The 25,170-nt window shown below is 39.9% G+C and overlaps 2 protein-coding genes across 2 annotated transcripts in view; one reads left to right on the top strand and one right to left on the bottom strand.

Annotated features, from left to right (window-relative positions):
* The window catches only part of CDYL (chromodomain Y like), a 106,866-nt gene that overhangs the window by 76,673 nt on the left and 5,023 nt on the right, over nt 1-25,170 (top strand). The window contains exons 3-5 of the mRNA XM_021386200.1: nt 19,314-19,570; nt 20,231-20,403; nt 22,790-23,000. Of these exons, the coding sequence (XP_021241875.1) occupies nt 19,314-19,570; nt 20,231-20,403; nt 22,790-23,000 (641 nt within the window). The remainder of the gene's footprint in view (nt 1-19,313; nt 19,571-20,230; nt 20,404-22,789; nt 23,001-25,170) is intronic.
* RPP40 (ribonuclease P/MRP subunit p40) overlaps nt 14,509-25,170 on the bottom strand; it is a 44,313-nt gene continuing 33,651 nt past the window's right edge. The window contains exon 13 of the mRNA XM_021386202.1: nt 14,509-15,072. The gene's annotated coding sequence lies outside the window, so the exon portion shown is untranslated. The remainder of the gene's footprint in view (nt 15,073-25,170) is intronic.

Here is a 25,170-nt window from a genome sequence, read left to right as displayed (position 1 = left end):
AAAAAGACAGTAAAAAAAATAAATAAAGGGAAAAAGTCATTCCCTGCATTAGAAGGAATTATGTGGAAGAAATGCATGGGATGTCAGGAATTCTCACATCTTAAGTCTGGCATGGAAACGAATGTAACAGAGGCTACAAGTATTTTACAGAATGGTTTAGGTTGGAAGGGACCTTTAAGGTCATCAAGTTCCAGCCCCCCTGCTGTAGGCAGGGATATCTTCCACTAGACTAGGTTTCCCACCAAAAAAAGAAGCAGCACTCACCTAAGCAAATTCGTCTCCTCGACTAAGAAATACTGTGCTTCCTAGCTAGACTTCTTTAATAACACTTTTTTGAGAGGAGGAGTGTTTGCAGCTTGCTCCTTTCGTACTGGGGGGGCTGCTTAGCCAAGACAGCTGAAGCTCTGCATGGGCCAGGTGGGGTGGGGGCTGCTCACCAGATTACAGCCAGCTGTGGCTGCCTCTGCCGGCACACAGCTGAGGGCTCTTTCTGCTTCAGCTCCTCTCCCTTTCCTCTTGACAAATTTAATCAGCCTTTGCTATCTTTCTGCAATACAGTACTTTGTTTCGCTACAGAGGAGTGACTGTGCTTTTGCCATATCCTTTCTATGTCTGTCTGATAGGAGCCTACCTTCTACTGGCCAACCTATGGCTGTAGCCAGCTAAAGGAACCTCCTGCAATTCTATTTCAGCTACTGAATGCTGTTTTGGTTCACAAGGACCTTTCCCTGACAAAGTATTGCTCAGTTTAGAGGGGAAAAAGGAGGAACCTGAAACCCCATAGGAAAGAACTGACTCTGAGTTGGCTGAGACTTAAGAAAAAGCTGATTTCTTCTCCTCCTCCCTTACCCTGGGACATGCTTTGGATGATGGGGGTAACTTCAGGGTTCTGAAGTAATGTGGTAACAATGAGCAATGCAGGACTAAACTGGCAGTTACAACACCAGTGTAAGTCCAACGAAAGGGGAAAGGTACTCCACAAAGTTAATCATTTTCATCCCTCCTCGGTAAATGCAGAGAGGTAGGGACACCTGGTACTCGTGAAGTTATGCCCATCTTTGCTATTTTTTTCTCAGATATTTGTGCCTACTCCCTGTGTTAGGGGAAAGGCAATTTTATTATAGTTCCCTCTTAAATACCAACAATTTCAAAATAATTAGACTGCCTCTATTTCTAGTTCTGCCACTCTGCCAAAGTGTAGCTTAGCACTAAGCACCGCAGAATTTCATATTGGAGACAAGCACCACAGAAGTTCATACTGGAGAATAACTTCTACAGCAGGCCGTAAACTCCCTTGGGTAGTCCAAAAGGTATTGCACAAAATATATCAAATAATAGCACCCCTATTTAATTTAGATAGGATTTTGGTTTGAGTTGAAACCAAGGAGATTAGCAGGTTCCCCTGATGTATGACTGGTCATGCTCCTTACCCTTGGAGGAAAGGAAATTGTCAGTTTTAATCTGATCATTTAGAAGTTTCCTCTTACCACAGGCTATTTTCCTCATCATTACATTGTAACTCTTATGAGGTTATAATTTATTGTACCCAGTCACAGAGCAAAGTTTCCTGATTTTGAAGCATTTTACAAATAATGCATAATATGGGTGCAATATTCACCTCAGTGAGGCCATTGCAGAAATGGTGGGTACAGAATGGAGACTGTAATCCATAGGAACATTCTTACAACAAAAAAAAAAAGACTCCAGATTTTGTGGTAGAAGTACAGATTTATATTGGAGCTGTAGTCGTGGCTTTGCAGACAAATACTCAAGGTGGATTCACAGAAGAGGACTTTTCACTCCAGGGTTCATTCAAGGATACAGGCAGAGAGTTCCCATCAAGACTGAAAGCAGTAGTTAGCTGAGAATCCAATTGTTCCCAGAATTTGCTAATTTGTGTCTGACACCATCAGTCCAGGTAGATTTCCTTTGACCAGCATGTTGAAAAGTAACTGCCTGCAGGTAGGGACAAAAGGCAGAAATTGTACATAATGTTGTCACATAGGCATCCCAGCAAATAGGTCTAGAAGAAACTTTTGTCATCTAAATCCATCCTCCTGCCTCCAGACTGTTCAGGGATTGTTCAGTCTGGAGAAGAGGAGGCTCAGGGGAGACCTCATCACTCTCTAATAACTACCTGAAGGGAGGTTGTAGAGAGCTGGGGTCGGCCTCTTCTCTCTTGTAACTAGTGATAGGACAAGGGGGAGTGGCCTCAAATTGCGCCATGGGAGATTTAGGCTGGACATTAGGAAGTGCTACTTTTCTGAAAGAGTGGTCAGGCGCTGGAATGGGCTGCCCAGGGAGGTGGTGGAGTCACCATCCCTGGAGGTGTTCAAGAAACATTTAGATATAGCATTGAGAGACATGGTTTAGTGGGGTTATTGGTGGTAGGTGGGAGGTTGGACTGGATGATCTTGTAGGTCTTTTCCAACCTAGCTCATTCTGTGATTCTAATGCTGGTTGGTTAAGGCTATAGGGAAACAGTTTTAATGAGGGAAATTTCAGTGAAAATGATGTTTAGTAAAAGCAATTCACATCTCCAGAGATACTTTGTTTTTGTTGAAGCACATTTGCTTGTGATGGATGCAAATAGGAGACTCTGATTTTGCTTTGATTCTGGGTTGAACAGTAAAATATACCTCTCAGATTAGTGGTAATGCTGAATTATAGTACTGAGCAGTAGTCATGTGTTACTTTACACTGGTCATGCTTTTTCATATGGGTGTAAGTTATCTGCCTGGTTGTGTCATGCAGCTGTCTAGGGGAACCAGCACTTGTGAGCCTATGTGATACAAATTCTTTAGATTTTGTAGTGGTATCCTGCTGCAGGGGCAGTGGTCCTGAGGCTGTTTTCTACAGTATAGATAAACTGGTCCACAGACCCATTCTAAGCAATAGTTTGCCTTATGCTTGTAGAAGTAGTTCTTAATCTCAATGTTTATTGTAGCCGTGTAATTGAAATATTAGAAAATAAATTCAGATCAGGTATGTTTTTTTTCTTTTTAATGTTCTAAACTCTAGGGTAAGGAAGAGCATGTTGCACTGCACTACAATTATTCTCTCATGATTTCATTTTGTCATTTTTCTGTGCAGATAGTTCAGTGGTTTATTTTGCAGCGTTGGGGCTCAATTCCATGACTAAATGGCTCTTGTGAGGAAATCCCTACTCTTTTCTGCAATGATATCTGCCAGTCAGTATATTTTTTATTAAACTGGAGGGAAATGTGTTGCTGTTCTCTCTAGATTTCCTTCTAAAATTATTCTCAGTTATCCCATCCTCTTTTTCCGCAACTCCCCTGCCCTCTGCCTGGCCAGCAGCTTCACTTGCTTCATGATGAGGCAGCTGAAGGAACTGATCAAGTTGAAATCCAACCCAACGCACCCCACAAAAATGTTGGCTTGTTCCTGTTGTTAAATTAATCTGACGGCCCTTGTGAGTTCTTTTTGGCATATCTTCATTTGTTTCTGTCAGTTTATTATTCATTTCTTGCTACTTAGTCATAAGTTGTTATTTCTCCCCAAGTAATGAGCCCAAGTAGGAAAACACTAACACCTTCTCCTGGATATTCTGCTGTAATTGAACTATATTTAATGTTCTTCATCAGTTTGGGTTGGGTTTCTGTTCCTTTGAGAAAGAAGAGGGAAGATAAATGGGTCAAAAATATTGAAGAGTGCAAATTGTTTTAAACTGGCATTTGTTTTACCTTCAGAAGCCTTTGTGAAATTGTTCAGCAAATGTATTGAGAATGAGGTATTTGGGAGCCCTGGTGTCCTGTTTGTGGGTTGGACACAAATACTCATGATGAATGATTATTTCTAGTTTGGTGGGCTCTGTGCAGGGAAGAAACAGAGCTGTGAAGGGAAACAAGTCTTAGTTTTCATTTTCCATAAACTAGACTGATGTTTAGGTACTAGTGAGTAATTCAGGATCATAGGGGACGAGCAATTACCATGGGTTACGGTGAGATTTGTAGAAGATCCTGAACTTGGGAGCTAAACTGCACATTGGTCTGTTGGCAAGAAGGTCTAGCCCACTGACAGATGTGCAGCAGACCTCTTCGCTTTTGTAGTAGAGGTAAACTTTGGCAATGTGTTCAGAGCTTTGGTTATCTGATCTGAGCCAGCATATGATCGTGCTGCTTCTTCTTCTTGGTCTCTTACCTAGTTTAAAACAAACAAAGGAGGGAAAAAAAAAGGGGGGGGGGGGGGGGAAGAAAACCCCCACCACATACATTCTCTTTGAAATTTCAGTAAGTGTATCATTTTGTTTAAGAATTAATGAAAAAGTGAAATAGTCCCACTGCAGCATTTTTGTTAATTATAATGATTTGAGAGAACACCTCCAAGACAAATTCCTTTGAGATCTCAATAGCATTTTAACTGAGCTGTTGGGGAAAATATCTGCAATGTCTTCTGTGATTTAGCTATATTTGAAGATCCGTCTACTGCAGTGATTAAAAATATTGATATATTCATAAATCACCAATGTGATGACGTGTAGATAACAGAATAAAGCTATATGCAACATCTTTGTTCAGAGCTAACTACTGACCTTCTAGCAATGTATTACTGATATGACAACATACTCTGAGATGAAATGGAGGTGTTTTGTATAACTCTGTGTATCAAACTCCCAATGACAGAGACTGTTAAGTCTTACCACACAATAACCCCAAAATCTTAGTCGTTGCTAGGGTGAAAACCAGAAATGAGTACTAACTTCCACATCTGACCAAAATCATTTCAGATAGATTGAAACATTAAAAATAATAATAATAATCTGATGTGTTTCCAACTTGGTATTGCTAAGAGTAATTCTGTGTGCAGCCTGGATGCTGAGGAAGATAGAGTTGTTTCTGTGTTGTAGATGTCTGTAGATGCCGTTCTAAATTCCTGACATTTATGTTAAATGCAAGTGTACATGATAGGAACGCTCCTGATGCATGTTTAGTAATGGTATGAAACTGCAAAATATTGGTAAAATACATGGCAGGTAATGAGGGAACTGCTGGAAGGGGGTACAATTTCTCTGCAGTATCCAGTGTGGCCCTCCTGAATATTGCTTTGGATTCCCAGTAGCTTTTAATCAGAAGGGAACTTCTAAAACTTGACTTAATGAGAACAGTCTTCTAAACAGAAATACAATGTACTGCAGAGATTTGAGGCTGTTTATTTTGGGTTGGTTGGTGTTTTTTTTGTTTGTTTGTTTCTAGTTTTTGCTTGTTTGTTTGTTTTAGATTATTACTTTTTAATTGTAACTCTGAAATTATGTCAATACAAGCTTTACTACTCAAGGTACCTTCCAAGTTTGCTGGTCTTTAAGCAAACAGGTCTCAGAGGTATTTTACTTCTTGTGATACACTTCCCACTGAAAGCTGTCACACTTATGTTTTTCTTTTTTCTTTTTCTTTCTTTCTTCTTCTTCTTCTTCTTTTTTTTTTTTTTGCTTTAAGTCAGCAGTCTCACCATGTTCAAGCCTTCTAGTTTGTAACCTGTTATATGTACAATATAGTCATTATAAACCCTTTCTGTTTTCTTACAGCATGCTGGTTTCCCCACTAATGTTTTAATTAACTTTGTAACTCACAGTGCATCTCACTTTCTTATTTTTGGTCTAATTCTCCTCCCTTACTTATTATCATTTAAAAATAATTTGTGTTTAGCATCTGTAACTATGAAAACTTTAGAGTTTTACTTTGCATTTCTAATACCGTTCTTTATCTGTTTTAGCATCTCCCTGTATTCTTCCCAGTGTTCTTTACTTCCTATTTTCTTGTAAGTATAGCATATTCTATTTTTACCCTCAGTTCCTATTGACCTGTTTAACCATGTGAAGTTAACTGAAGCTTCATCTCACTCCTGAAGAAAATAACTCAATTACTATATGAGTTCAGTTCAATTTCTACACCCTCTCCTTATGAGTGAGGTGTCTTGATGTTTATCTAAAAAAAGTATTAAACACAGTATTTTTTTTTACATAACACATCTAAAATTGCACAGCATTCATCTTGGTAGAAATTAAGTTTCAATTCTATTTGACAATAGTGTCATGTTTCTATTTTATTTATTTTGCTCTGTTTAGAGGTCAGCATCTGATTTGAACAGGTTTGTCCCTGTCAAGTTTCAGGAAACAACCACTCATGTAATTGCTCTGTCACTTCATCTCATCTATGGTATGTTCTACATGATTTCCAAATTAAAAATTGTGCTGACAATGAGGCTAGTTGTTTACTACTCCCAGCATTTTTTGTGTACACGATCTTTGGTTTTCTTAATAGCAATTATTCTGTCTTTTCTGTAGTGACCACCTCTGATATTTTTGTCTTCTTCGTATATTCTTAATGGATTGTTTCCTAAGGCAAGATTCAGCATTTTAGGCTTCTGATGTATATAAATATGTTCAATGCACATTGCCCGTGTACCCTCTCTGAGTAAAAAAAAAAAAAAAAAAAAAGTCCAAGTACAGTGATAATATTCAAGAGTCAACTTGTAGATTTTTTTTTTAAAACTATGATCACACCAGTGTGACTCCTATGTAAAGAAACGCTCCTAACTGTTTGCAAATAGTCAAATAAACCATGTTTTCCTACTGCCTGCTACACAAGCTACAAAAACTTCTCTGAGGCTGCTGCATACTTTGGTCTTGTTTTTGCGTAGCAAACAGGCATTATGGTACCTGCATAAGCTTCCCGTGCTCTTATCACAGTGGATAATAGTTGCCATGTCCTACTGTCTGAGATGGATCTTAACTGGTTTGTCCTTCTCTGTTCTGTGATTGGCCCTAAATCACATTGTTAGTTTTTCTGTGCCCCATTTGTAACTTCCTAATTTCCTGAGGTTTTCTTCAAGATCTCAGCCTCCTAATATTAGTCTTAGTTATCTTTTAGTGGCTATCATTTCATATTGGTGCTACTGGAACTGTATGTTAAATACCATAGTGCTATATTCCATTGCTTCCTTAAGGTGTCTGTTCTGACTAGGAGTTGTATCAATATTCTTACTTTTTGTCTGAATGTATATAATTTCTGGAAAGGGGGGAAAAAGGCGGCAATTTGTTAAAGAAGATTTTTTACTGTAGCTTTTGGGGATTGGGACCATCTGTAACTGGTAATCCTGGCTTCAATACAGACATGCTCTTTAGATCAAGGGAAGCCTTTTGAGCAGCTCTGTGCCACATTTATGAAAGCCTCAGCAATGAAAGACAAACTGATTTCTTTCCTCAGTGGCATGAAGAGAATACACCCAAACACCGCCCATTTATGTTTGATGCATCCTGCTTTATAGGGGCAGCTCACTGTCTTCCGTTCTTCCTAGCTTCTGGCTGAGATTGGAGTACTGCCCTTTCTGTTTGCTGCTTTCAGCTTTAGTTATTGTCCTGTGGTTTACCCTGGGCATGTTTTCTTGGTTTCCTTATTTACCACTTTATTCTCTATTTCCTAATGTGATGAAAACATGCTCTTATGATGGGTCTTTTTTCAAAACATATGGCCGTGTTCAAGATACTGGCCCTCTGCAAATCCCCAAACCTGGAGAACCACACCATTATTACTGGGGTCAAGTTGCAGGCAGAATGATGCAGATATCTCCTGTTTTCTACCACAAAGGCTGCTCCAAAAGTAATACCTCCTATGTTATGTTGGCCTACAATGTCAGAAGCTGATGTTGTTGCTGTGGGACAGCTGGCAGCAGAGGGGCAGTCTGACAGAATAGTGTCTGATACAGAAGTGCCTATAAAGGGTTATTATTGAATTCCTCCATGAGGAAAAAATGGCATCCATTGACATTCACTGATGCGTGCTGGACATTTCTGGAGACCAACCAGTGAATGTGAGCACAGTGAGATGGTGGGTGATGTGGTGGCAGGTGACAGCGACATTGAGTCCCCTGTGCTGGTGCAGATTTTTAGCAGCATGACATGCAGGCTCTTGTTCATCACTGGCAAAAAAAAAAAAAGCGTAGCTAATGGTGGTGATCATTGAAAAATATTGTTCCGTAGCTGAGAATTTGCTCTATCAGACAGTGTTACTGTGCTCTTTGTATCTGTAGTAGTTTCCTTGAAAATAAGTATGAGGCATTACTTTTGGAGCATACCATGTAGTTGCCTACCTCCTTGAGGGGGAGGATATTGCCCAAGTTTTCCTCATACAAAGCAGATGATCCATGCTTTATACTCTTAGGTGTCTACTACTGTTGACTTCAGGGCTTCCTCTTCCTTTTTTCTTGGTTTTAGGTCTATGTTTGTTTTTTTAGTGTAGGAAGTATTAAGAATTCTGGATAGTCTTCATGAGTTCTCTACTTCAGAGATGTCCTCGCACACCCACTGGTGTTGCTAAAGACAAGCAGGAGAAATCAGATTCAGCATGAGAGCGCAGGTTGTATTTACTGTTCTCCTTTCCATCATAACTTACTTAGCTGTTTGGGATTTATTCCTCTCAAACAATTCAAAAGGACAAAGCTGGCAAGACAACATGGTATTCTGAATCATTTTTTAGTTCAGTGCATTGGAATACTCAGCACCTGTTGAATGGGATGTCTTTAATCGCCTATATTTAATGTGGGCTTATTTTCCCCAAATACTGGGAGAACTTGGGGAGAGATTGCCTTTGGAACAGCTTGTGAATGTGTCTTTAGATGTGGTGTAAGTAACAGTTATGTGCTTTGCCTAAAGGCAGGATCTTTAACAGATCTTCTTGCTTCAAATCCTTGATTCTTCAGTGGAGTCTGCTTTCCTCCTAGTACTTCTGAATCAAAAATAATAACCCGTTTGGCACATGTATTTCTGAATGCATGTTCATTCACAGAATCATGGAATATCCTGAGTTGGAAGGTGCCCACAAGAATTATTAAGCCCAGCTCTTGTCTCCACACAGCTCCACACAAAGTCCAAACCCTGTGTCTGAGACCACTGTCTAAATGCTCCTTCAACTCTGGCAGTTGGGGCTGTGCCCAGTGCCCTGGGCAGCCCATTCCATGCCCACCACCCTCTGGTGCAGAACCTTTCCCTAACCCTCAACCTAACCCTCCCCTGACACAGCCCCTTGCTGTTCCCTCGGGCCCTGTTGCTGTCACCAGAGAGCAGAGTTCAGCGTTGCCCATCTGCTCCCTGTGAGGACATGCAGCCGCCATGAGGCCCCTCAGCTCCTCTGCTCCGGAATGAACAAACCCAGGGACCTCAGCTGCTCCTCATACACCTTGCCCTCCAGACCGTTATACATCTTCATAGCCCTTCTTTGATGCTGTCTAACAGTTATGTCCTTATATCCATCAGAGGACTTGAGCTGTGTTGCACTTTGCCAAGACCTCTGGCCTTTTCACCTATACTTTCTTTCTTCCATTTACCTCCTCAGTGTCACTGCCCGACTCTGTTGCTTTTTGATCTGCATCCCTTCAAGCAGCAGAAGTGCTTGTGGAGCTAGTAGCTGCCTTGCTTAAGCATGTGGGTCTGGACCAAACACCCAGCCCTGGAACACTTAGGTTTTTTGTTGTTTTTTTTTTTAATATGGTGTAGGAAAGAGACTCCCCAAAGAATCAAATGAAGTCTCCTCCTCTGTGCTTCCCCAGACAGTTATTTCTGCCAAAGTTGGTTATTTCTGATAAGGGGATACTGCTGCAGAACAAATTGTTACCCAGCAACATTTTCTGGTGTGGGTAACCCAAGTATAAGATGTAGCTGGCCGTGTTGCACAATGGCTTGCAGTTGTGTACAGGCAGGTGGCCTTTGTGCATCAAGCTAGTGCAGCCGCAGGTAAATTACTGATGCTCCTTAATGAACCTGTTGGTTTCTTGGCCACAGGAGGTTGAGACATCTGATATTAATGACATACCTCAGGCAGTAGTTGGAAAGATGAACATTCCTCCTTAAGGGAGATATGTAAAAAGCTGCGTTTATGTTAGAAGAATGAAATATGAATGCTTATTGACATGTTGTTTTCAAAAAGAAGGCAAATGAAAGTATTCAGCCAACAGTAGTGTTGCTATACTTGCCTATTTAAATCTCTTTTATGTTAGCAAAATGTGCTAGGAAGTTTTGGTGTCCTTACAAGAATGATGTCATGTGTACAGGGCATGTATATATTCATGTCTATACAGGAAACTGCCTGGGATGGTTTTTGGCAGAATCTATTCTAAGCTAGCCTTACATTAGGGCACTCTTATTCCACATGAAGAGAGCCTTTTTTTAGATCACTTTGGGAATTGGATTAAATTGCAATGAAGTGCTCTTAATATAGAATGTGTTCACCTCAGGAGTTACTGTGAAATAGCTGGGTATGCTTCAAGTTTTAAACCTTAGCCTATTTTGTGGCAGCTTTCCTCTATAGATGAGCCCCGAGAGATGTCCTTACTTAACTCTCAAATTTGAGAGCATTTTGAATGAATGCTCTGGTATCATAACCTACAGCTCTGAGAATATTGAAGGACAAGATAGCAGAAGGCTCTTATAAAATGTTCCCAGTGCTAAGTGGCCTCAAAAATGAGTTGGTAACCTGGGGAAGGCTTTTTCTCATTTGTATTTATTTGTAAGGAGAAGAAATACAAATAACTCTTTCCTTCCCCTCATCAAATACTCTGCATACTCTATGAATTGTGGCTGGAATTTCTTGAGTGGAGTGATATCAGAAGGACTTGGGTATTTTTTTTCCTTTTTATTCTTTCAACCATCTTAAATAATAACTAAAATGATGGGTATGGTCATGTGCTCTTTTCTGTTTGCCAGTAGTATCCTGACTAGATTTAATGGAAGAAAAATCACTGCAAAATGAAACAGTAGTAGAAGGGGAGAATGGAGCAATCCTAATTTGTCTAGACATCAAGATAAAGGAGAAAAAGAATTTGCTCATCCGAAGAGTGTTTATTTCACCTGGAAAAAAAATATATAAAAATATATAATAATAAATATTTTTATATTAACTCTACATATAGGTATATAGAGTTGTATTTGGAGGGCTTTTCTTCCCCATCATCCCACAGCAAGAATGAAGTTAACTTAGTACCTTACGCACAAAAATACATAGCTCCTCCTCAGGGATTGTAAAACTTGATCAGACTTCAGGAGCTTTGTTGCCAAGTAGATGAATAATGTTATCCATGTTGTTTTTACAGGTGTTACCCTAACAAATAGTGTTTTGTTGTTCACATCTTTAAGTATGTAAACTTTCTGTTATTTGTACTTACATGACTTAAAATAGCTAGACTAAAGAAACCTATTTAACTAGATAATGGAGAAATATTGTTTTCTCTCCTAATGAATGCCTATTTTCAGTAGAAGAATTTTAGCTGAATTTTTGGTTGGAATTAAAAAACTTCTCTTGATCTGCATGCTTTCGCTCTGAGGAAGAAAGACATTCAAAAGCAAAATTGCCTAGCCTATAACCTACTAACGTGAAATGCAACCTGGAATGCTATCACATTGCTAGTAGTACCGTTGTAAACTTGTATTTGATGCTGTAAGTAATAAAAGAAACAAATATCTACAATGCACCCCAGGATACCATTGGCACACTGTTGGCTCGTGGTTAACCTGTTGTCCACCAGGATCCCCAGGTCCTTCTCCAGAGAGCTCCTTTCTAGCAGGCAACTCACTGTAATGGATTTCTCTTTTTGGAATATTCTAGGCTCATCCAAAAAATTATTCTTTGAGAAACAATACTGTGTTCATTCATCACCACGTGTCCTCTTTGAAGTCAGTGCATTTCACAAAATCCCAGAATTCTAAGGGTTGAAAGGGATCTCTGGAGACATCAAGTCTGTCCCCCCTGCAAGACAGGTTCTCCATAGCATGTCGCACCGGAAAGTGTCCAGGTGGATCTTGAATATCTCCAGAGAAGGGGAATCCACAACCTCTATGAAAAGCTTGTTCCAGTGCTCTGTCACCCTCAAAGTAAAGAAGTTTTTTCTCTTGTACATATGGAGCTTCGTGTGTTCCAGTTCATAGCCATTGTCCCTTGTCCTGTCACTGGGCACCACTGAAAAGAGCCTGGCCCCATCTATTTGACTCCCAGCCTTTAGATATCTTAAATGCATTGATAAGATCCCCACTCAGCCTTTTCTTCTCCAGGCTGAACAGCCCCAGGTCTCTCATGGGAGATGCTCCAGGCCTCTCATCATCTTTGCAGCCCTCCGCTGGATTCTCTCTAGAGTTTCCATGTGTTTCTTGAATTGAAGAGTCCAGAACTGGACACAGTAGCCCAGATGTGGCCTCATCAGGGCAGAAGAGGGGAGAGGTTTACCTCCCTCAACCTGCTGCCTACGCTGCTGGCTCATGGCAAACCTGTTGGCCACTAGGACACCCAGATCCTCTGCAGAGCTTCTTTCCAGTAGGTCTGCCCCGAATCTGTACTGATGCATATAGTTATTCTTCCCGAGGTGTAAGACTCTGCACTAGCCTTTGTTTAACCTCATCAGGTTCCAACCTGCACAACTCTACGCCCTGTCCAGATCTCAATGAATGGTGACATAACCCTGTGGTGTGTCAGCTACTCCTTCCAGCTTTGTATCATCAGTTGTGAGTGCCCCATCCTTTGAGTCATTCAAGACCAAGTTGGGTGGGGCCCTGGGAAGCCTGAGTTAGTGGCTGGCAACCCTGCCCACAGCAGGGAGGTTGGAACTGGATCATCTTTAAGGTCTTTTCCAGCCCAAGCAACTCAGATTGATTCTTTCATAAGTGACACATACCTTCTGAATGCTTTTTCAGAAACACAGAGTAAAACAGTATTGCTGGTGAAAGGTGTAACAAATTCTGTATTCTTTTCTTCTTACAAATATTTGAAGTGACATTAAAGGAGGCTGGAACCTTTGTATGATTCCAGAACATAAATGCTGTAAATACGTGTGCCTATTTGTTTGTATAGGTGTACAGATATCGAGTAGCTCTTTGCTCATTTTGAATTTCTATAGTCTCTGCCAATATACTGCAACTTTTAAGAAGTATTTACTGTGTAATTGTGGAAGCAGAGGTGGAAAAATTACTGGAAGTGTTACGTTTTTTGCATTGCAGCATTGCTGTCTGGGGCTGGTGTCTCATGGTGTGAAATGTTTGGTGTAGTGCAGCTTTTACAGCTTGCTAGTACCTATGAATGTTTTGCTAGAAATCACTGTTTGTATGCAAAAAGGGAGCGTGAGGCAGCCTACACAGGTCAATTGGCACAAAGCCTTGTGGACTGTATGTACAGAGTGTGCAAAGCAGCGCAAGTATGAAAAGGATATTTCTTCACAAAATCACAGAATTGCAGAGGATGGAAGGGTCCTCAAGAGATCAAGTCCAACCCTCCTGCTGAAGTACATTCCCTACAGGAAGTTGTGCGGATAGGTGTCCAGACGGATCCTGAGTATCTCTGTAGAAGGAGACTCCACCACCTCTCCGGACAAACTGTTACTATGCTCTGTCACCCGTATCATAAAAAGTTCTTCCACATGTCTGTATGGAACTTCCTGTGTTCAAATTTTAGATGATTGCTCCTTGTCCTGTCATTACACACCACTGAAAAGAGCCTGGCCTCATCCATTTGCCTCCCATCTATCTTCAGATATTTGTAAACATTTATCAGGTCCCCTCTCAGTTTTCTTTTCCTCAGGCTGAACACTTCCTTGTACAGGTTTCTCAGCCTATTTTTTGCCACTAAACATAACTTCCACCACTTCTTTTCTTTTTTTTTTCTATCCGCTTTGCACATTGTATTTTTCCCTCTCTTGTACTTGAGTTGCAATCAGTTACAATAACATGTTATTTTTGCAGTTAACACTTTAAGAAATTGTTGCTGGTGTTAGTTCATTTGCTTACTCAGTAGAATGCTTCTTATTAACTATTTTGTTAATCAGTTTGAGAGGAAGTGGTCGGTGTGTTATTATACAGGAAAGGTGTGAGCGTCCTTGAAGCTCTCTATGATCACTGTAGACACAACTTAAAATACTGAGCAGTTGCCTGATTAAAATGAGATTACTTGCAGTGCAGATGTGTGCTGAGTAATAAGGACAGGACAAAACATAATTCTGTACAACACTGCCTATAGCAAGACATAAAACTGTACCTGGATAATGACTGGTTCTTGACTAGATTTTACTTTTCAGAGAGGTCAATGGAATTTTTTTTTAGGTGGTTTTCTGAAAACATCTACTCAGAGCTAATTATAATTTTAAAAAAAAGTCACAAATTATTTTAGGAAAAAAAGAGGAGAAAAGAGGCTTGGAAATGCTATAAATCCCCATCTTTAATATTATGTGCCATTTTGGACCCTGTTCGAAGATCTAGCAGAAGAGAAAAGCACGTATGTGGAATGTCTTCTGGAAGAAGGAAGGGCAGTTGGATTGAGACTGACCAGTTTGGAGAAACCTTGTACTGAAAGGAATGAAGGAACTTAAAAAATCACCAGGTTATAGGGGTTGGAAGGGACCTCTGTGGATCATCTAGTCCAACTCCCTGCTAAGGCACGTTCTCTACAGCAGGTCACACAGGAAGGTGACCAGGCAGGTCTTAAATATCTCCAGAGGAGGAGGCTCCACAACTTCTCTGGGCAGCCTGTTCCAGAGCTCTGTCACCCTCAAAGTAAAGAAGTTCTTTCTCATGTTCAGATGGAACTTCCTGTGTTCCTGTTTCTGCCTGCTGCTCCTTGTTCTATTGCTGCATGCCACATAAATGGTTCCACCCCCATTCAACTTGACTCCCACACTTCAGATATTTATAAACAGTAATGAGATCCTCTTTCAGCCTTCTCCGGGCTGAACAGTCTGAGGCCTCTCAGCCTTTCCTTGTACAAGAGATGCTCCAGGCCCCTCACCATCTTTGGTGCCCTCTGCTAGACTCTGTCTGGGAAATCTGTCTCTTTTGAACCGGTGAGCCCAGAACTGGACACAGTACTCCAGATGTGATCTCACTAGGTTGCAATAGAGGGGGAGGGAGGTTCACCACCCTTGACCTGCTGGCCATGCTTGTTTTGTTTTGTTTTTTCCTCTGTCTGCCACAGGATACCGTTGGTCTTCTTGGCCAGAAGGGCGCACTGCCGTTTCACATCTTGTAGCCAACCTGTTGTCCACCAGGACACCCAGATACTTCTCTGCAGATGGATGTTGCAGAATTTACTGCAAAAAAAAAAAAAAATTTTGTAAGACAAAAACATAGTGGTCTCAAAAGTAAGCTGGATAGTTTCATGGTGGATGAAGATTTGAATACTTGGCTTTGGGTGCACGCTCTAGTAATGGACACGCAAATTTTAGGAATCCGTAAATTTCTTATGGCTGGTATTGAGGAAAATACTCAAATCACGCGTTCCACCTTCTTATAACTGAGGGATTTGACTCGGCACTGTGTCAGGCTGTGTGTGTTAAACTAAACTTCTCAAGAATTTGGGAGACAGTAATGTAAGGCATGTCTAGCTTAAAGTGGAGCCTAGGATTTTAGCTAGTGTCAACGGTTTACGGGCGTTAGGCCTGATTCCGTGACAAAGGGGACGGGGGACCCAAGGGCCCACGTCCCGGGAAAAGGGGAAAGGGGAAAAGGGTAGGGAGATGGCCCTGAGAGCAAAGAACAGCGGTAACAATCTGAGGAGAAACAAACTAATTTACTAAATAAAATATCGGAATGCAAAACAACACACTATAATACAATATAATTACAATTTAAGCTGATAAATCCAACACAGAGAGAGAGAATGTCCCAAAGTCAAGGTAGGCCTTACTCTACTACCGACGATAAGACGGCTGGAGAGCGAGGTGCTGCCAAGACGAGAGACGGCGGAAAAAAAGGGACGAGGTCTCGTGATCTGCAAGTTTTTATACTGCGAGCTTCTATCTTTTCCCTCCGGCTGGAAAATGGTAACAAAGGAGCAAAGTACCGTGGGGACTGTAGTAGTCCTTCTCTTCTGAGAACTAGGTATGTCCACTACATGATGTTATGATGTGGAATACCAATAACCGAAAATCACAAAACCATGACAGCTAGTAACTGTGTTACTTGTTTTGAACTCAGTGTGTTTATCTAGGAGATGTCTGGCATCGTGTATTTTGATTTTTATCCCCTTCATACTTTGGAGAGATGGCTTTTTTGTGTTATCCTCCTCTTCTTTAGGAGGGATGAGAATGTTACCTTTGCTGTTCTGCTGTTTTTTTTTTTTTCCAACTCCCATATTTTGCATCTGCCTTCCTTTTGAAAGAGACAGGTTCCTTTCCTATCTGTTGCCTGTTGCTTTTTTTTTTTCCTCTAAGAGCAGCTGCATGAAAATGGTGACTGTTACCAGGTTTTGATCAGCAGCAGGAAAACCAAGTGCCCCTGCTAATTTTGTTTTTGCCTGTATGGTGAGGCTTTGAGCAGTAGTAGTATGTCTTCACCTTTATGACAGTCATGTTAACGCTGATTAATTTAGTTGCAGAAAAAATGGCTTCCGACTGCAACTATGATCTGTTTGTTTTATAAACAAACATAGCTCTGCATTCACTGATATAACCTTTACCTGTTTTTGTCTATCATAAAGCTCTGCTTTACAACTCTGGGCTGTTTCTTTGCTTTCGAGGACTGAATGTCAAAGAAACAGTCTCCTATGCTTCAAGGTGTAGAACACTAGACGTGCAGTGCCAGTAACTGAACTTTTAACTCTGTCAGTGGAGAAAGCCTCCTTCATCTTGTCCTGTAAACACACTTAAGACAACTACACTGAAATCAAAAGCCCACAAGCTTTAGAAACAGCACTTCTGCGCAAACTAGATATCCCTTTTTCCTCTGAACTGCAGCTGTCCTTGTTTGTGGTTTGGAACTAACTATTGACAAGTGTGGACAAAATGTATAGAAAAACCGAAAACATCTCTTGCCCATTCAAAAAGCATGAAAAGCGTGTGGTGTTTATATCTTGGTCTGTGTTGCCAAATTTTTCTGCTGCTTGAGTACGTCCTTAGCAGCGTAAGTTGTGAGCAAAGATCTACTCAAAGCTCTTATGCAAGTTTACTGACTTAGGGGTTTTTTGTAGTGGGTTATGGTGTTTTGTTTTGTTTTTGTTTGCTTGTTTAGTTCGGTCTCGTCTATTGTGCTCTCCTGATTCTTCACTTCTTCTGTCCTTGCCATCACAAAAAGCAATAAAATCAATATAGCAAGGTTTAGAAATCACATTTGTTTGAATTCATATTTCCTGTGGAAAAACAAACTGTTGCACACAGTGATGCAATTTCATCCCGTTTTCCTAAAGAAACATGGGGTAACAGTATAGTTTCTGCAAATTTCCTTTGAGGGGAATTGTTTTTCAAGGAATGTAATCCATACAGTATGGTTGGAAAGTGAGAAAGTGTCTAAAGCATCACTCATCAATTTCACATTTGGTCTGCATCAAATTTTTATTTGTGCTGCTGAAATGAAAAAAGGGAATTCGGTAAGATGTTAAAAACGTGAGAATAAGCATACATCTTCTGTGACAACATAAAATATTTATCTTCCATTTCATTTTATTCACATCTATTCTCTCTGAGGATGTTTACAAGCTGAACTCAACTCTGTAAACCTTTTCACTTCAAACAATTAAAATCTTGAATTGTCTTTATCTTCTTTAGAGAAAGCTGTATGGTAAGAGAATTAAATCACTAAAGCAACAAGAAAGGTTTGGAAACAGTAAAATAGAACCTTATTGTTGCATAGCTCCATTGACAGGCAAGTTGCCTAGTTACTTAGGCAATATTTCTTCTCAGAAAGAGTGGTGAGCCACTGGCACAGGCTGCCCAGGGAGGTGGTGGAGTCACCATCTCTGGAGGTATTCAAGAAATGTGTGGATGTGGCACTGAGGGGAATGGTGGGTATGGGTTGGTGTGTAGACTTGGATGACCTTCACGGTCTTTCCCAACCTTAGTGATTCTGTGATTCTAATTAGACCAGATGTATAATGAGAGAAATATTTATTTACAAGCATTTAATATAAAATTTCACTTATTTGAAAGCAGTTTCTGTAATACAAATAGAAGAAAATGTTTAATGTCCCAAGTTGACTTTCATTAGTTTTTATATATGACTCCACATGGGTCAAATTAAGCAACATTTATTCAACTTTATAAAGTTGAAATGTGGAACTATGAATTATATAGGTGAGTCCATTTACTGCCTTCATTGGACCAACAATTGTTTCAAGTATTTTGTAAAATAAACAGTTACAGCATTGCTTATTATCCAAACTTGAAAAATATGGCTTCTTCTGCAAGTTCATGAAGAATGAAACAAGATCCACCAGTGATGTTTAATTGCCTGTTTAGATGCCTTTAAACTCTGCTTTTTAAAGGCAACCTCTGCATGATGTCCTGGAATGTCTGTGAGATAAGGACTGAGACCATCTAGTAGGTTTTAATTCAGACTTGGACCTCAGTTTTCAGCAAAAGACTTTTGAACCTCCTAGATCATGGCCTGCAACATATTTTTCCAGTGTCTTAACCCCACTGTCCCCTTTCACCATGCACAATCCATCATGTTAATCTGATGAATTTTACAGAGATTTTACATTGAAATTTTAACATACAGATGGATAATAAATCCAAGATGTTCTTATTTTCTTTTATGAATGCTAATTATTTGGTATTATGTATCTTAAAGTGGAGTACAGAAAAACCTGTCCCTTCTGTGCTATGACGAATGGCCTGTTTACTTGCATTCCTTCAAATTCTGTCTATTTAAATTACTGGGAACAAGACCAGAAAGACATAATACTCTGTTTGCCAGTTTTAATAGCAAAATTGTTTAGACTTGAGAAATATCTCATTGTCTATGAATCCATTAAAATATCCATCACTGCATGGGTCTTGTTTCTCTCCCAAAGCAATATAGCCTGTATTTCTTCATTTCTATTTTCCTTTAAAGACTGTTATGCTTTATATGATCTTGTCAATCAAGGTCTTTATTTGACTTGCTGTAAGCGTCATTTTTCTTCCATTTATTAACTTGTGTCGTTTGAAATGAAAAGCATCTGCTTTCTCTTTGCGATCCTGATGCTGTCAGGCCACTTAAAGATGTTGAAAAAGGAGAAAGCAGAGCATTAGTATCTCTCATGATTTTCTACACTTCATAAACCTACTGAAGTGCATTGGCATTAGGGACAAATAAACCTTTCCCTCCTCTCTAAGAACAAATATCGTTGGTTTGCTTTGCTCTTTTTCTTGCAAACGTAAAATTCATTTGCGTTATTTCTCTGTGTACAGTGTATATTTCTGTAACATTTCAGGAACTTCCATGGGAGGAAGTTTAATATTTATTATATATTCTCAATAATATGCCTAGCGTGTTTTCATGCTGTAGGGATTTTGCAACTGTTGAACTAATAACATGTAATTAATAGAGTGTTACTGTTTAAACTATTTTCCAGGTACATCGACCTTTATGGAAGCATTAGCAGCCAATGGTACAACCAACATACAGACTTCTGTGACAGGAGTGACAGCCAGCAAACGGAGGTTTATTGACGACAGGAGAGATCAACCTTTCGATAAAAGGCTGCGTTTCAGCGTGAGACAAACGGAGAGTGCATACCGGTACCGAGACATTGTTGTCAGAAAACAAGATGGATTCACGCACATCTTGCTATCAACAAAATCATCTGAAAATAATTCCCTCAATCCAGAGGTCAGAACAATTCTGTTTTTGTTGGGGGGGTGGGGGGAGGTCAAGAGTGCAGAAGGAATGATAACTCTCTGCCTTATTTGTACCTTTTATTCAGGCACAAACACACTAAATGAGATTTGGGTTTTTGCTTGCAAGTTATTATATATCCAGCTGACTTGTAGTATAATTCAGCTGAGGGTAGTAACTTATCTGAATATCCTGATGTACTGTGATCTATAATAAATGTGGAGATCAGTGAACTGCAACTCAAACAAACTTCAGCCTGAATTAAGGTTCTTTTCTTCTGAACTGGTTGCATGTGCCATCTGCTGTCCAAATTACAGAAATGCTGAATTAATTCTGTAGTTAAAGATAACATCTAATAGATCTTTTCTTAATGATTTCCATTATCTCACTCTAATTACATTTAGAAACGCAAAACTAACACTGGTGGGGCTTTGGGTTGTTCTACTGTTTGTTTTTTAAACTTTATCACATTTGAATAATAAAAAAACTTTAAATAATAACTTTTCTAATATGATGGTTGAATGGATCCTAAGGAGAAATGAAGGCTCTCAAAGACTGAGATCTTTTGTGACAGAGGGGAAAGAACAGTATCCTACTTCTTAATGCTATAATAAAAGTACTTTAATGAATTTTTGATTTTTTTTCTTTTTTCAGGTAATGAAGGAAGTCCAAAGTGCACTGAACACAGCAGCTGCAGATGACAGTAAACTCGTGCTGTTCAGTGCAGTTGGTAGCATTTTCTGCTGTGGTCTTGATTTTATTTATTTTATACGACGTTTAACAGATGATAGAAAAAAGGAAAGCACTAAGATGGCAGAAGCTATTAGGTATGTAAAAGTATCTTCAGTCATCTGAGAGGGTATTTCTCATTGTCTAGTCTGACTTGCTTTATCTTTTCTATTTCAAAAGCCTCTAATTCAACAGTACCTCAGACATTCTCCTGTTATGTGATAAGTGTGCAGCACTTCCTTATACTCCCTGTCCATTTATTTTTTTGGTTGTTATTTCATGCATCACTACTTATACTATTAAGATTTAACTATGAAAACCGGTATTATGATAATATTTCTCCAGTTGAAACCAATTTTAAGACTTGAACAGCCGTACACTTTCAGGAAAGCTAACTTAACACACAGAAACACAAGATGATTGTGTTGATGATTGTGACTGAATGATTAACAATATAGCTGATAAAGAGCAGTGGAATTACGGATATTTTAGTAGTGAACATTGTATCAGTACTAGTTACCTGTTGTGGTTTAACCCAGTGAGCTACTGAACACCACAAAGCCTTTTGCTCATTCCCCCATCTCCCGGTGGGATGGGGAGAGTATCGGTGGGGGAAGAAAGGCAGAAATTGTGGGTTGAGATTAAAAGCTATTTATTAACATAGAAAAGGAAGAAAAAAATAATGGTAATGGTAATTTATATACACAACCATAAACTAGAAGAATGTTTATGGAAGAATGTATGGCTTTTGCATCCTCAAGTACAAGGAAGCAACTTACCATTTGAACGCTCTGCTTTTTAAGGGCTGAGATCTTGGAATAACTCCTGCATATTTCCAGAATAACAATACTCCTTCAGAGACCTATGTTCAGTTGCTATCTATGTGTCTAAACTTTAAATTTATGAGTAAAGCCATTTTTTAATAGAAATCCCACATTCAATATCTAAAACTGAATTGAAAAGCCACCTGTCATTCAGAGCAAAAGATTGCTTCACAGGTGTCAATTCCTATATGTTAGCCTCAGAATTTAATAATCATGTACCTGCACTAAATATGGACAGCTTTATCATTATGTATCAGAGCTATTAACTGAGTAATGTCAGCATCTTACTTCTGAGGTTGGAATTCTCTCTCCCTACCCCCCAACTTTTATGTATTTTTAATAAGAATATCTTTTGAGTGAAGAGAAACACGTAAACATCCATACTTTTATTGGAACTGGAATGAATTGTCTGTTTGTGTCAATAAGTATGAGAATACACAATTGTAACCTAATATCACCCCATCATCTAAGAGGGAGTGCTGTGTGAGGCACAAGATTTTAACCCAAATGCGTCCATATCAGGGTCATTAAATCCACATCTGCCCTATAACTGTGCTGCTTTGGACTGGGAGAAATATCAGGTTTTCACAGGATCACAGAGTGGCTAAGGTTGGAAGGGAACTTCAGGGTTCATCTGGTCCACTCAGCAGGTTGCCCAGGACCGCGTCTAGACAGGGTTTTGAAGTTTGTGCCCCCTGCCTCTTGTTCTGGTACTGAGCACCACTGGGAAGAGCCTAGCTCTGTCTTCCTTGCAGCCTCCCTTCAACTGTTTCTATACGTTGATAAGATCTGTCCCACTTCAAGCCTTCTCTTCTCCAGGCTGAACAGTCCCAGCCTTTCCTCATAGAAGATAAGCTCTAGACTGTTAATCAGCTTTGTGGCCCATCGCTGATCGCTTGTCCAGTATCACCCTGTCTCCCTTGTACTGGGGAGCCCAGAACTGGCCACAGTATTTCAGGTGTGTTTTTACTAGTGCTGTGGGGAAGGATCACCTCACTCAACCTGTTGGCGACGCTCCTCATAGCGCAGCACACGATATCATTAGTCTTCTTTGCCATAAGGCAAATGTCCGACTTGGTGTCGTAGGCCTCCTGCACGAATTGGTGCATGGGGCTGTTGCTCCCCAGTGCTGGACTTTGTACTCCCTTTTGTTGAACTTCTTGAGGTTCCTGCCAGGCATTTCTCCAGCCTGGAGAGATCTCTGGAGGTCAGAACAATACTGTAGCCAGCCTTTTAATGGTCATTAAGCTTTCTGAGAGTATGCTAACCCACCTAGAGCACGAATGAATTTGAACGTGACTGGACTGAGTACTTAGCCCTGGGATATGCTGCTGGTAACTGGCTTCCAACTAGACTTCGTACCACTGATCACCACGCTCTGGGCCCAACCATTCAGCCAGTTTTCAATCCACCTCACCATGTCCATACTTCATCAGCTTCCCTGTGAGGGTTTTATGGGAGATTGTGATGAAAGACTTACTGAGGTCTAGGCAGACAATATCCACTGCTCTCCCCTCATTGACAAAGCTGGTCACCTCATCGTAGGTTATCAGGTTGGTTTTGAAAGTGACGTTGCTGTAGAGATTAATTATTACTGAGATCTCAAAGGCTGGTATATTTTGCTTTTAATACATGAGTGCATGTTCTTGTTTTTCTTCAGGAATTTTGTGAATACTTTTATTCAGTTTAAGAAGCCTATCATTGTAGCAGTAAATGGCCCAGCCATTGGACTTGGAGCATCTATATTGCCTCTGTGTGACGTGGTTTGGGCTAATGAGAAGGCTTGGTTTCAGACACCATACACTACTTTTGGACAAAGTCCAGATGGATGTTCATCCCTTACATTCCCCCGGATAATGGGCCTGGCTTCTGTAAGTAGCTTGCAGGGCAGGGGATGACAGCTTCACAATACAGTTGTGAAACTTTATCCAGTGATTTCAAGATCTTTTAAGCTTTGCTGTGCTGTCTTTATTTTTCTTTCTCTCTTGAAAACCTTTCATGAGAAACCAGTATTTATAGATGCTCTGTTGTTACAACTTAGCTTACACCTTAAGGCACCAAACAGCAAGGGTGGGACCTAATCCCACATCATGGGTACCCTAAACCCTTACGGTGGTAGAAGGGGAAGGTGTGTACCCGGATACATGCTCCCAGCTGAGGTCTTCTGAAGACCAGCCACTGGTGTCTTGCATTCAGCACAGCATCAAAGAGTGTAGTAAAGAGTGCACTAGTCTGTGCTTACATAGCAGGTCCCTGTATCACAAACTATCAACAGTTTTATGCTAATATGCAAAATAGGTATATCAGCTTTCATGCACTCATTATTCTCAAGAAGTTGCGTTGAACTTCCCTACTCTATAGATCTCTCCAGATGTTAAATGAGTGTGTTATGCAGGAAATACTTGGTCCAAATCACCCCTGCAATTTTTTTTTTCTCTTCTTAATTTTAGCTTTGTATTCTGTATGTACAGATTTACTGGATTGAAATTACTGATGATGCTTTGCATTGCTGCTGAAGCTATAAGCCACGTTATTTTTCTTTTTTCTTGCTTTCCAATCAGATGAAATAATTGAATGTAACAAAATGCTACTTAAAATGTTCTTTCCTACATTATTTTCATGTTGTTTATTTTTTCTATGCTGCTTTCCTTGAAAACTTGGACCTACATCCCATTCCAGTTGAAACCGAATAGTTACAGTATGAAACAAGCACTTGCAGCTCTGTGGTTTTTTCCTAAGTTATTGTTTATTATAAAATCCAGTTTTTCCCGTAGACATTTATTGATTTTAAAAATACAGATTTTTGATATGTTAGAAGCATCAGTTTGAACAGATCTCATAACTAATTGTGTGATGTCTGGATTTAGTGATTAGAAGAGAACAGAAAAGGTAATTAAAACAGGTTAATAGTTGTAAGAGTATATTTAATATATTAGCGTGTTACAACCTACTGATTGTTCCTTTCCCTTTTTATTTGGCCATCAATCCATTTGTTCATCCATTCATTCATCCATTCCATCCATCCTCGTCCTTTAGAGTGAGTCTTGTGGTTGTTATTTTTGTTCCTTCAGAATTTTCATAAAAACACAAGCTCTTCCCTAGTGTACTCTTTCATGTGCCCTTGTGAATGCTCTCATTATTAAATCTAAAGATTTAAATACGAAGCTTCCAGTGCTAATAATTCCATATTATTCCGTAGCTAAATGCGTTTTCCAATGGAAAGTCCAAGTTGCTGCTATCGTACTATTGTTGACCCTTTGCCTTGCACAGCATGGACACTGACATATTGCAAAGTTGGTCTTTAAGCAGTGGATTTTGTGAAACACATTCAGCAGCCATGTTGGAAATTTTGTTAAATCAGCATGCTTTTCAGAGAATTCAGGAGAAAGAAGAGGCAGCAAGCAGGAGATGAAAAACATTCAGGGGGAAAAAAAAATCATACAAAGGAACAGGGACCTCTGTCTGCATTGGAAATTTTTTTTACAAATACATTAAAACAGATACCATGTCCCACACTTAGCTCTCCTAAGTTAGTTTCAGTGCATTCTTTCTATCAGCAGCACCTCAAAAACTCTTCTACAGCAAGACTGTTGGAAATACCTTCCCTGAGTGGGGTCAGTCTTGGCAACTGAGCAGTCTGTCATGTAGAATTTTTTCATAGAATATGGTTGATGTAAAGCTCATTACTACAGGAAGTTGGAAGTAAGTCCAGACCTTAGGATTCAAAACTGATATATTGGGAATACCAAGAAATTTAGAAGGATGTTTAAGCTCTGTTTTTGAGTTCTGAAAACAATCTGTCATAGAGGTTGTGAAGTTTGTTCGGGAAGCCATGTTATTGTGCGTCTGCTGTGGAGTTCTTGCTGTTTTTTTTCTGGTTCTGGCCATAAAGCACAGGAGCTGTGTGATCAGGTTGCATACACTGGGTTTTTTTTAATCAGTTTCCAGCATGCCAGCACTATGTCTTAAGCTTTTCTGTAGGTATGGGGGATTCACATTTCCTAGCGTCTGTAGTCTACGTCAGTTAGGATCTTCAGCACT

Source organism: Numida meleagris, chromosome 2, assembly GCF_002078875.1.
Source record: "Numida meleagris isolate 19003 breed g44 Domestic line chromosome 2, NumMel1.0, whole genome shotgun sequence".
NCBI classification, from domain to species: Eukaryota; Metazoa; Chordata; class Aves; order Galliformes; family Numididae; genus Numida; species Numida meleagris.
Note: the sequence above shows the minus strand (reverse complement) of the source record. Positions and strands in the feature narration are given on the sequence as shown.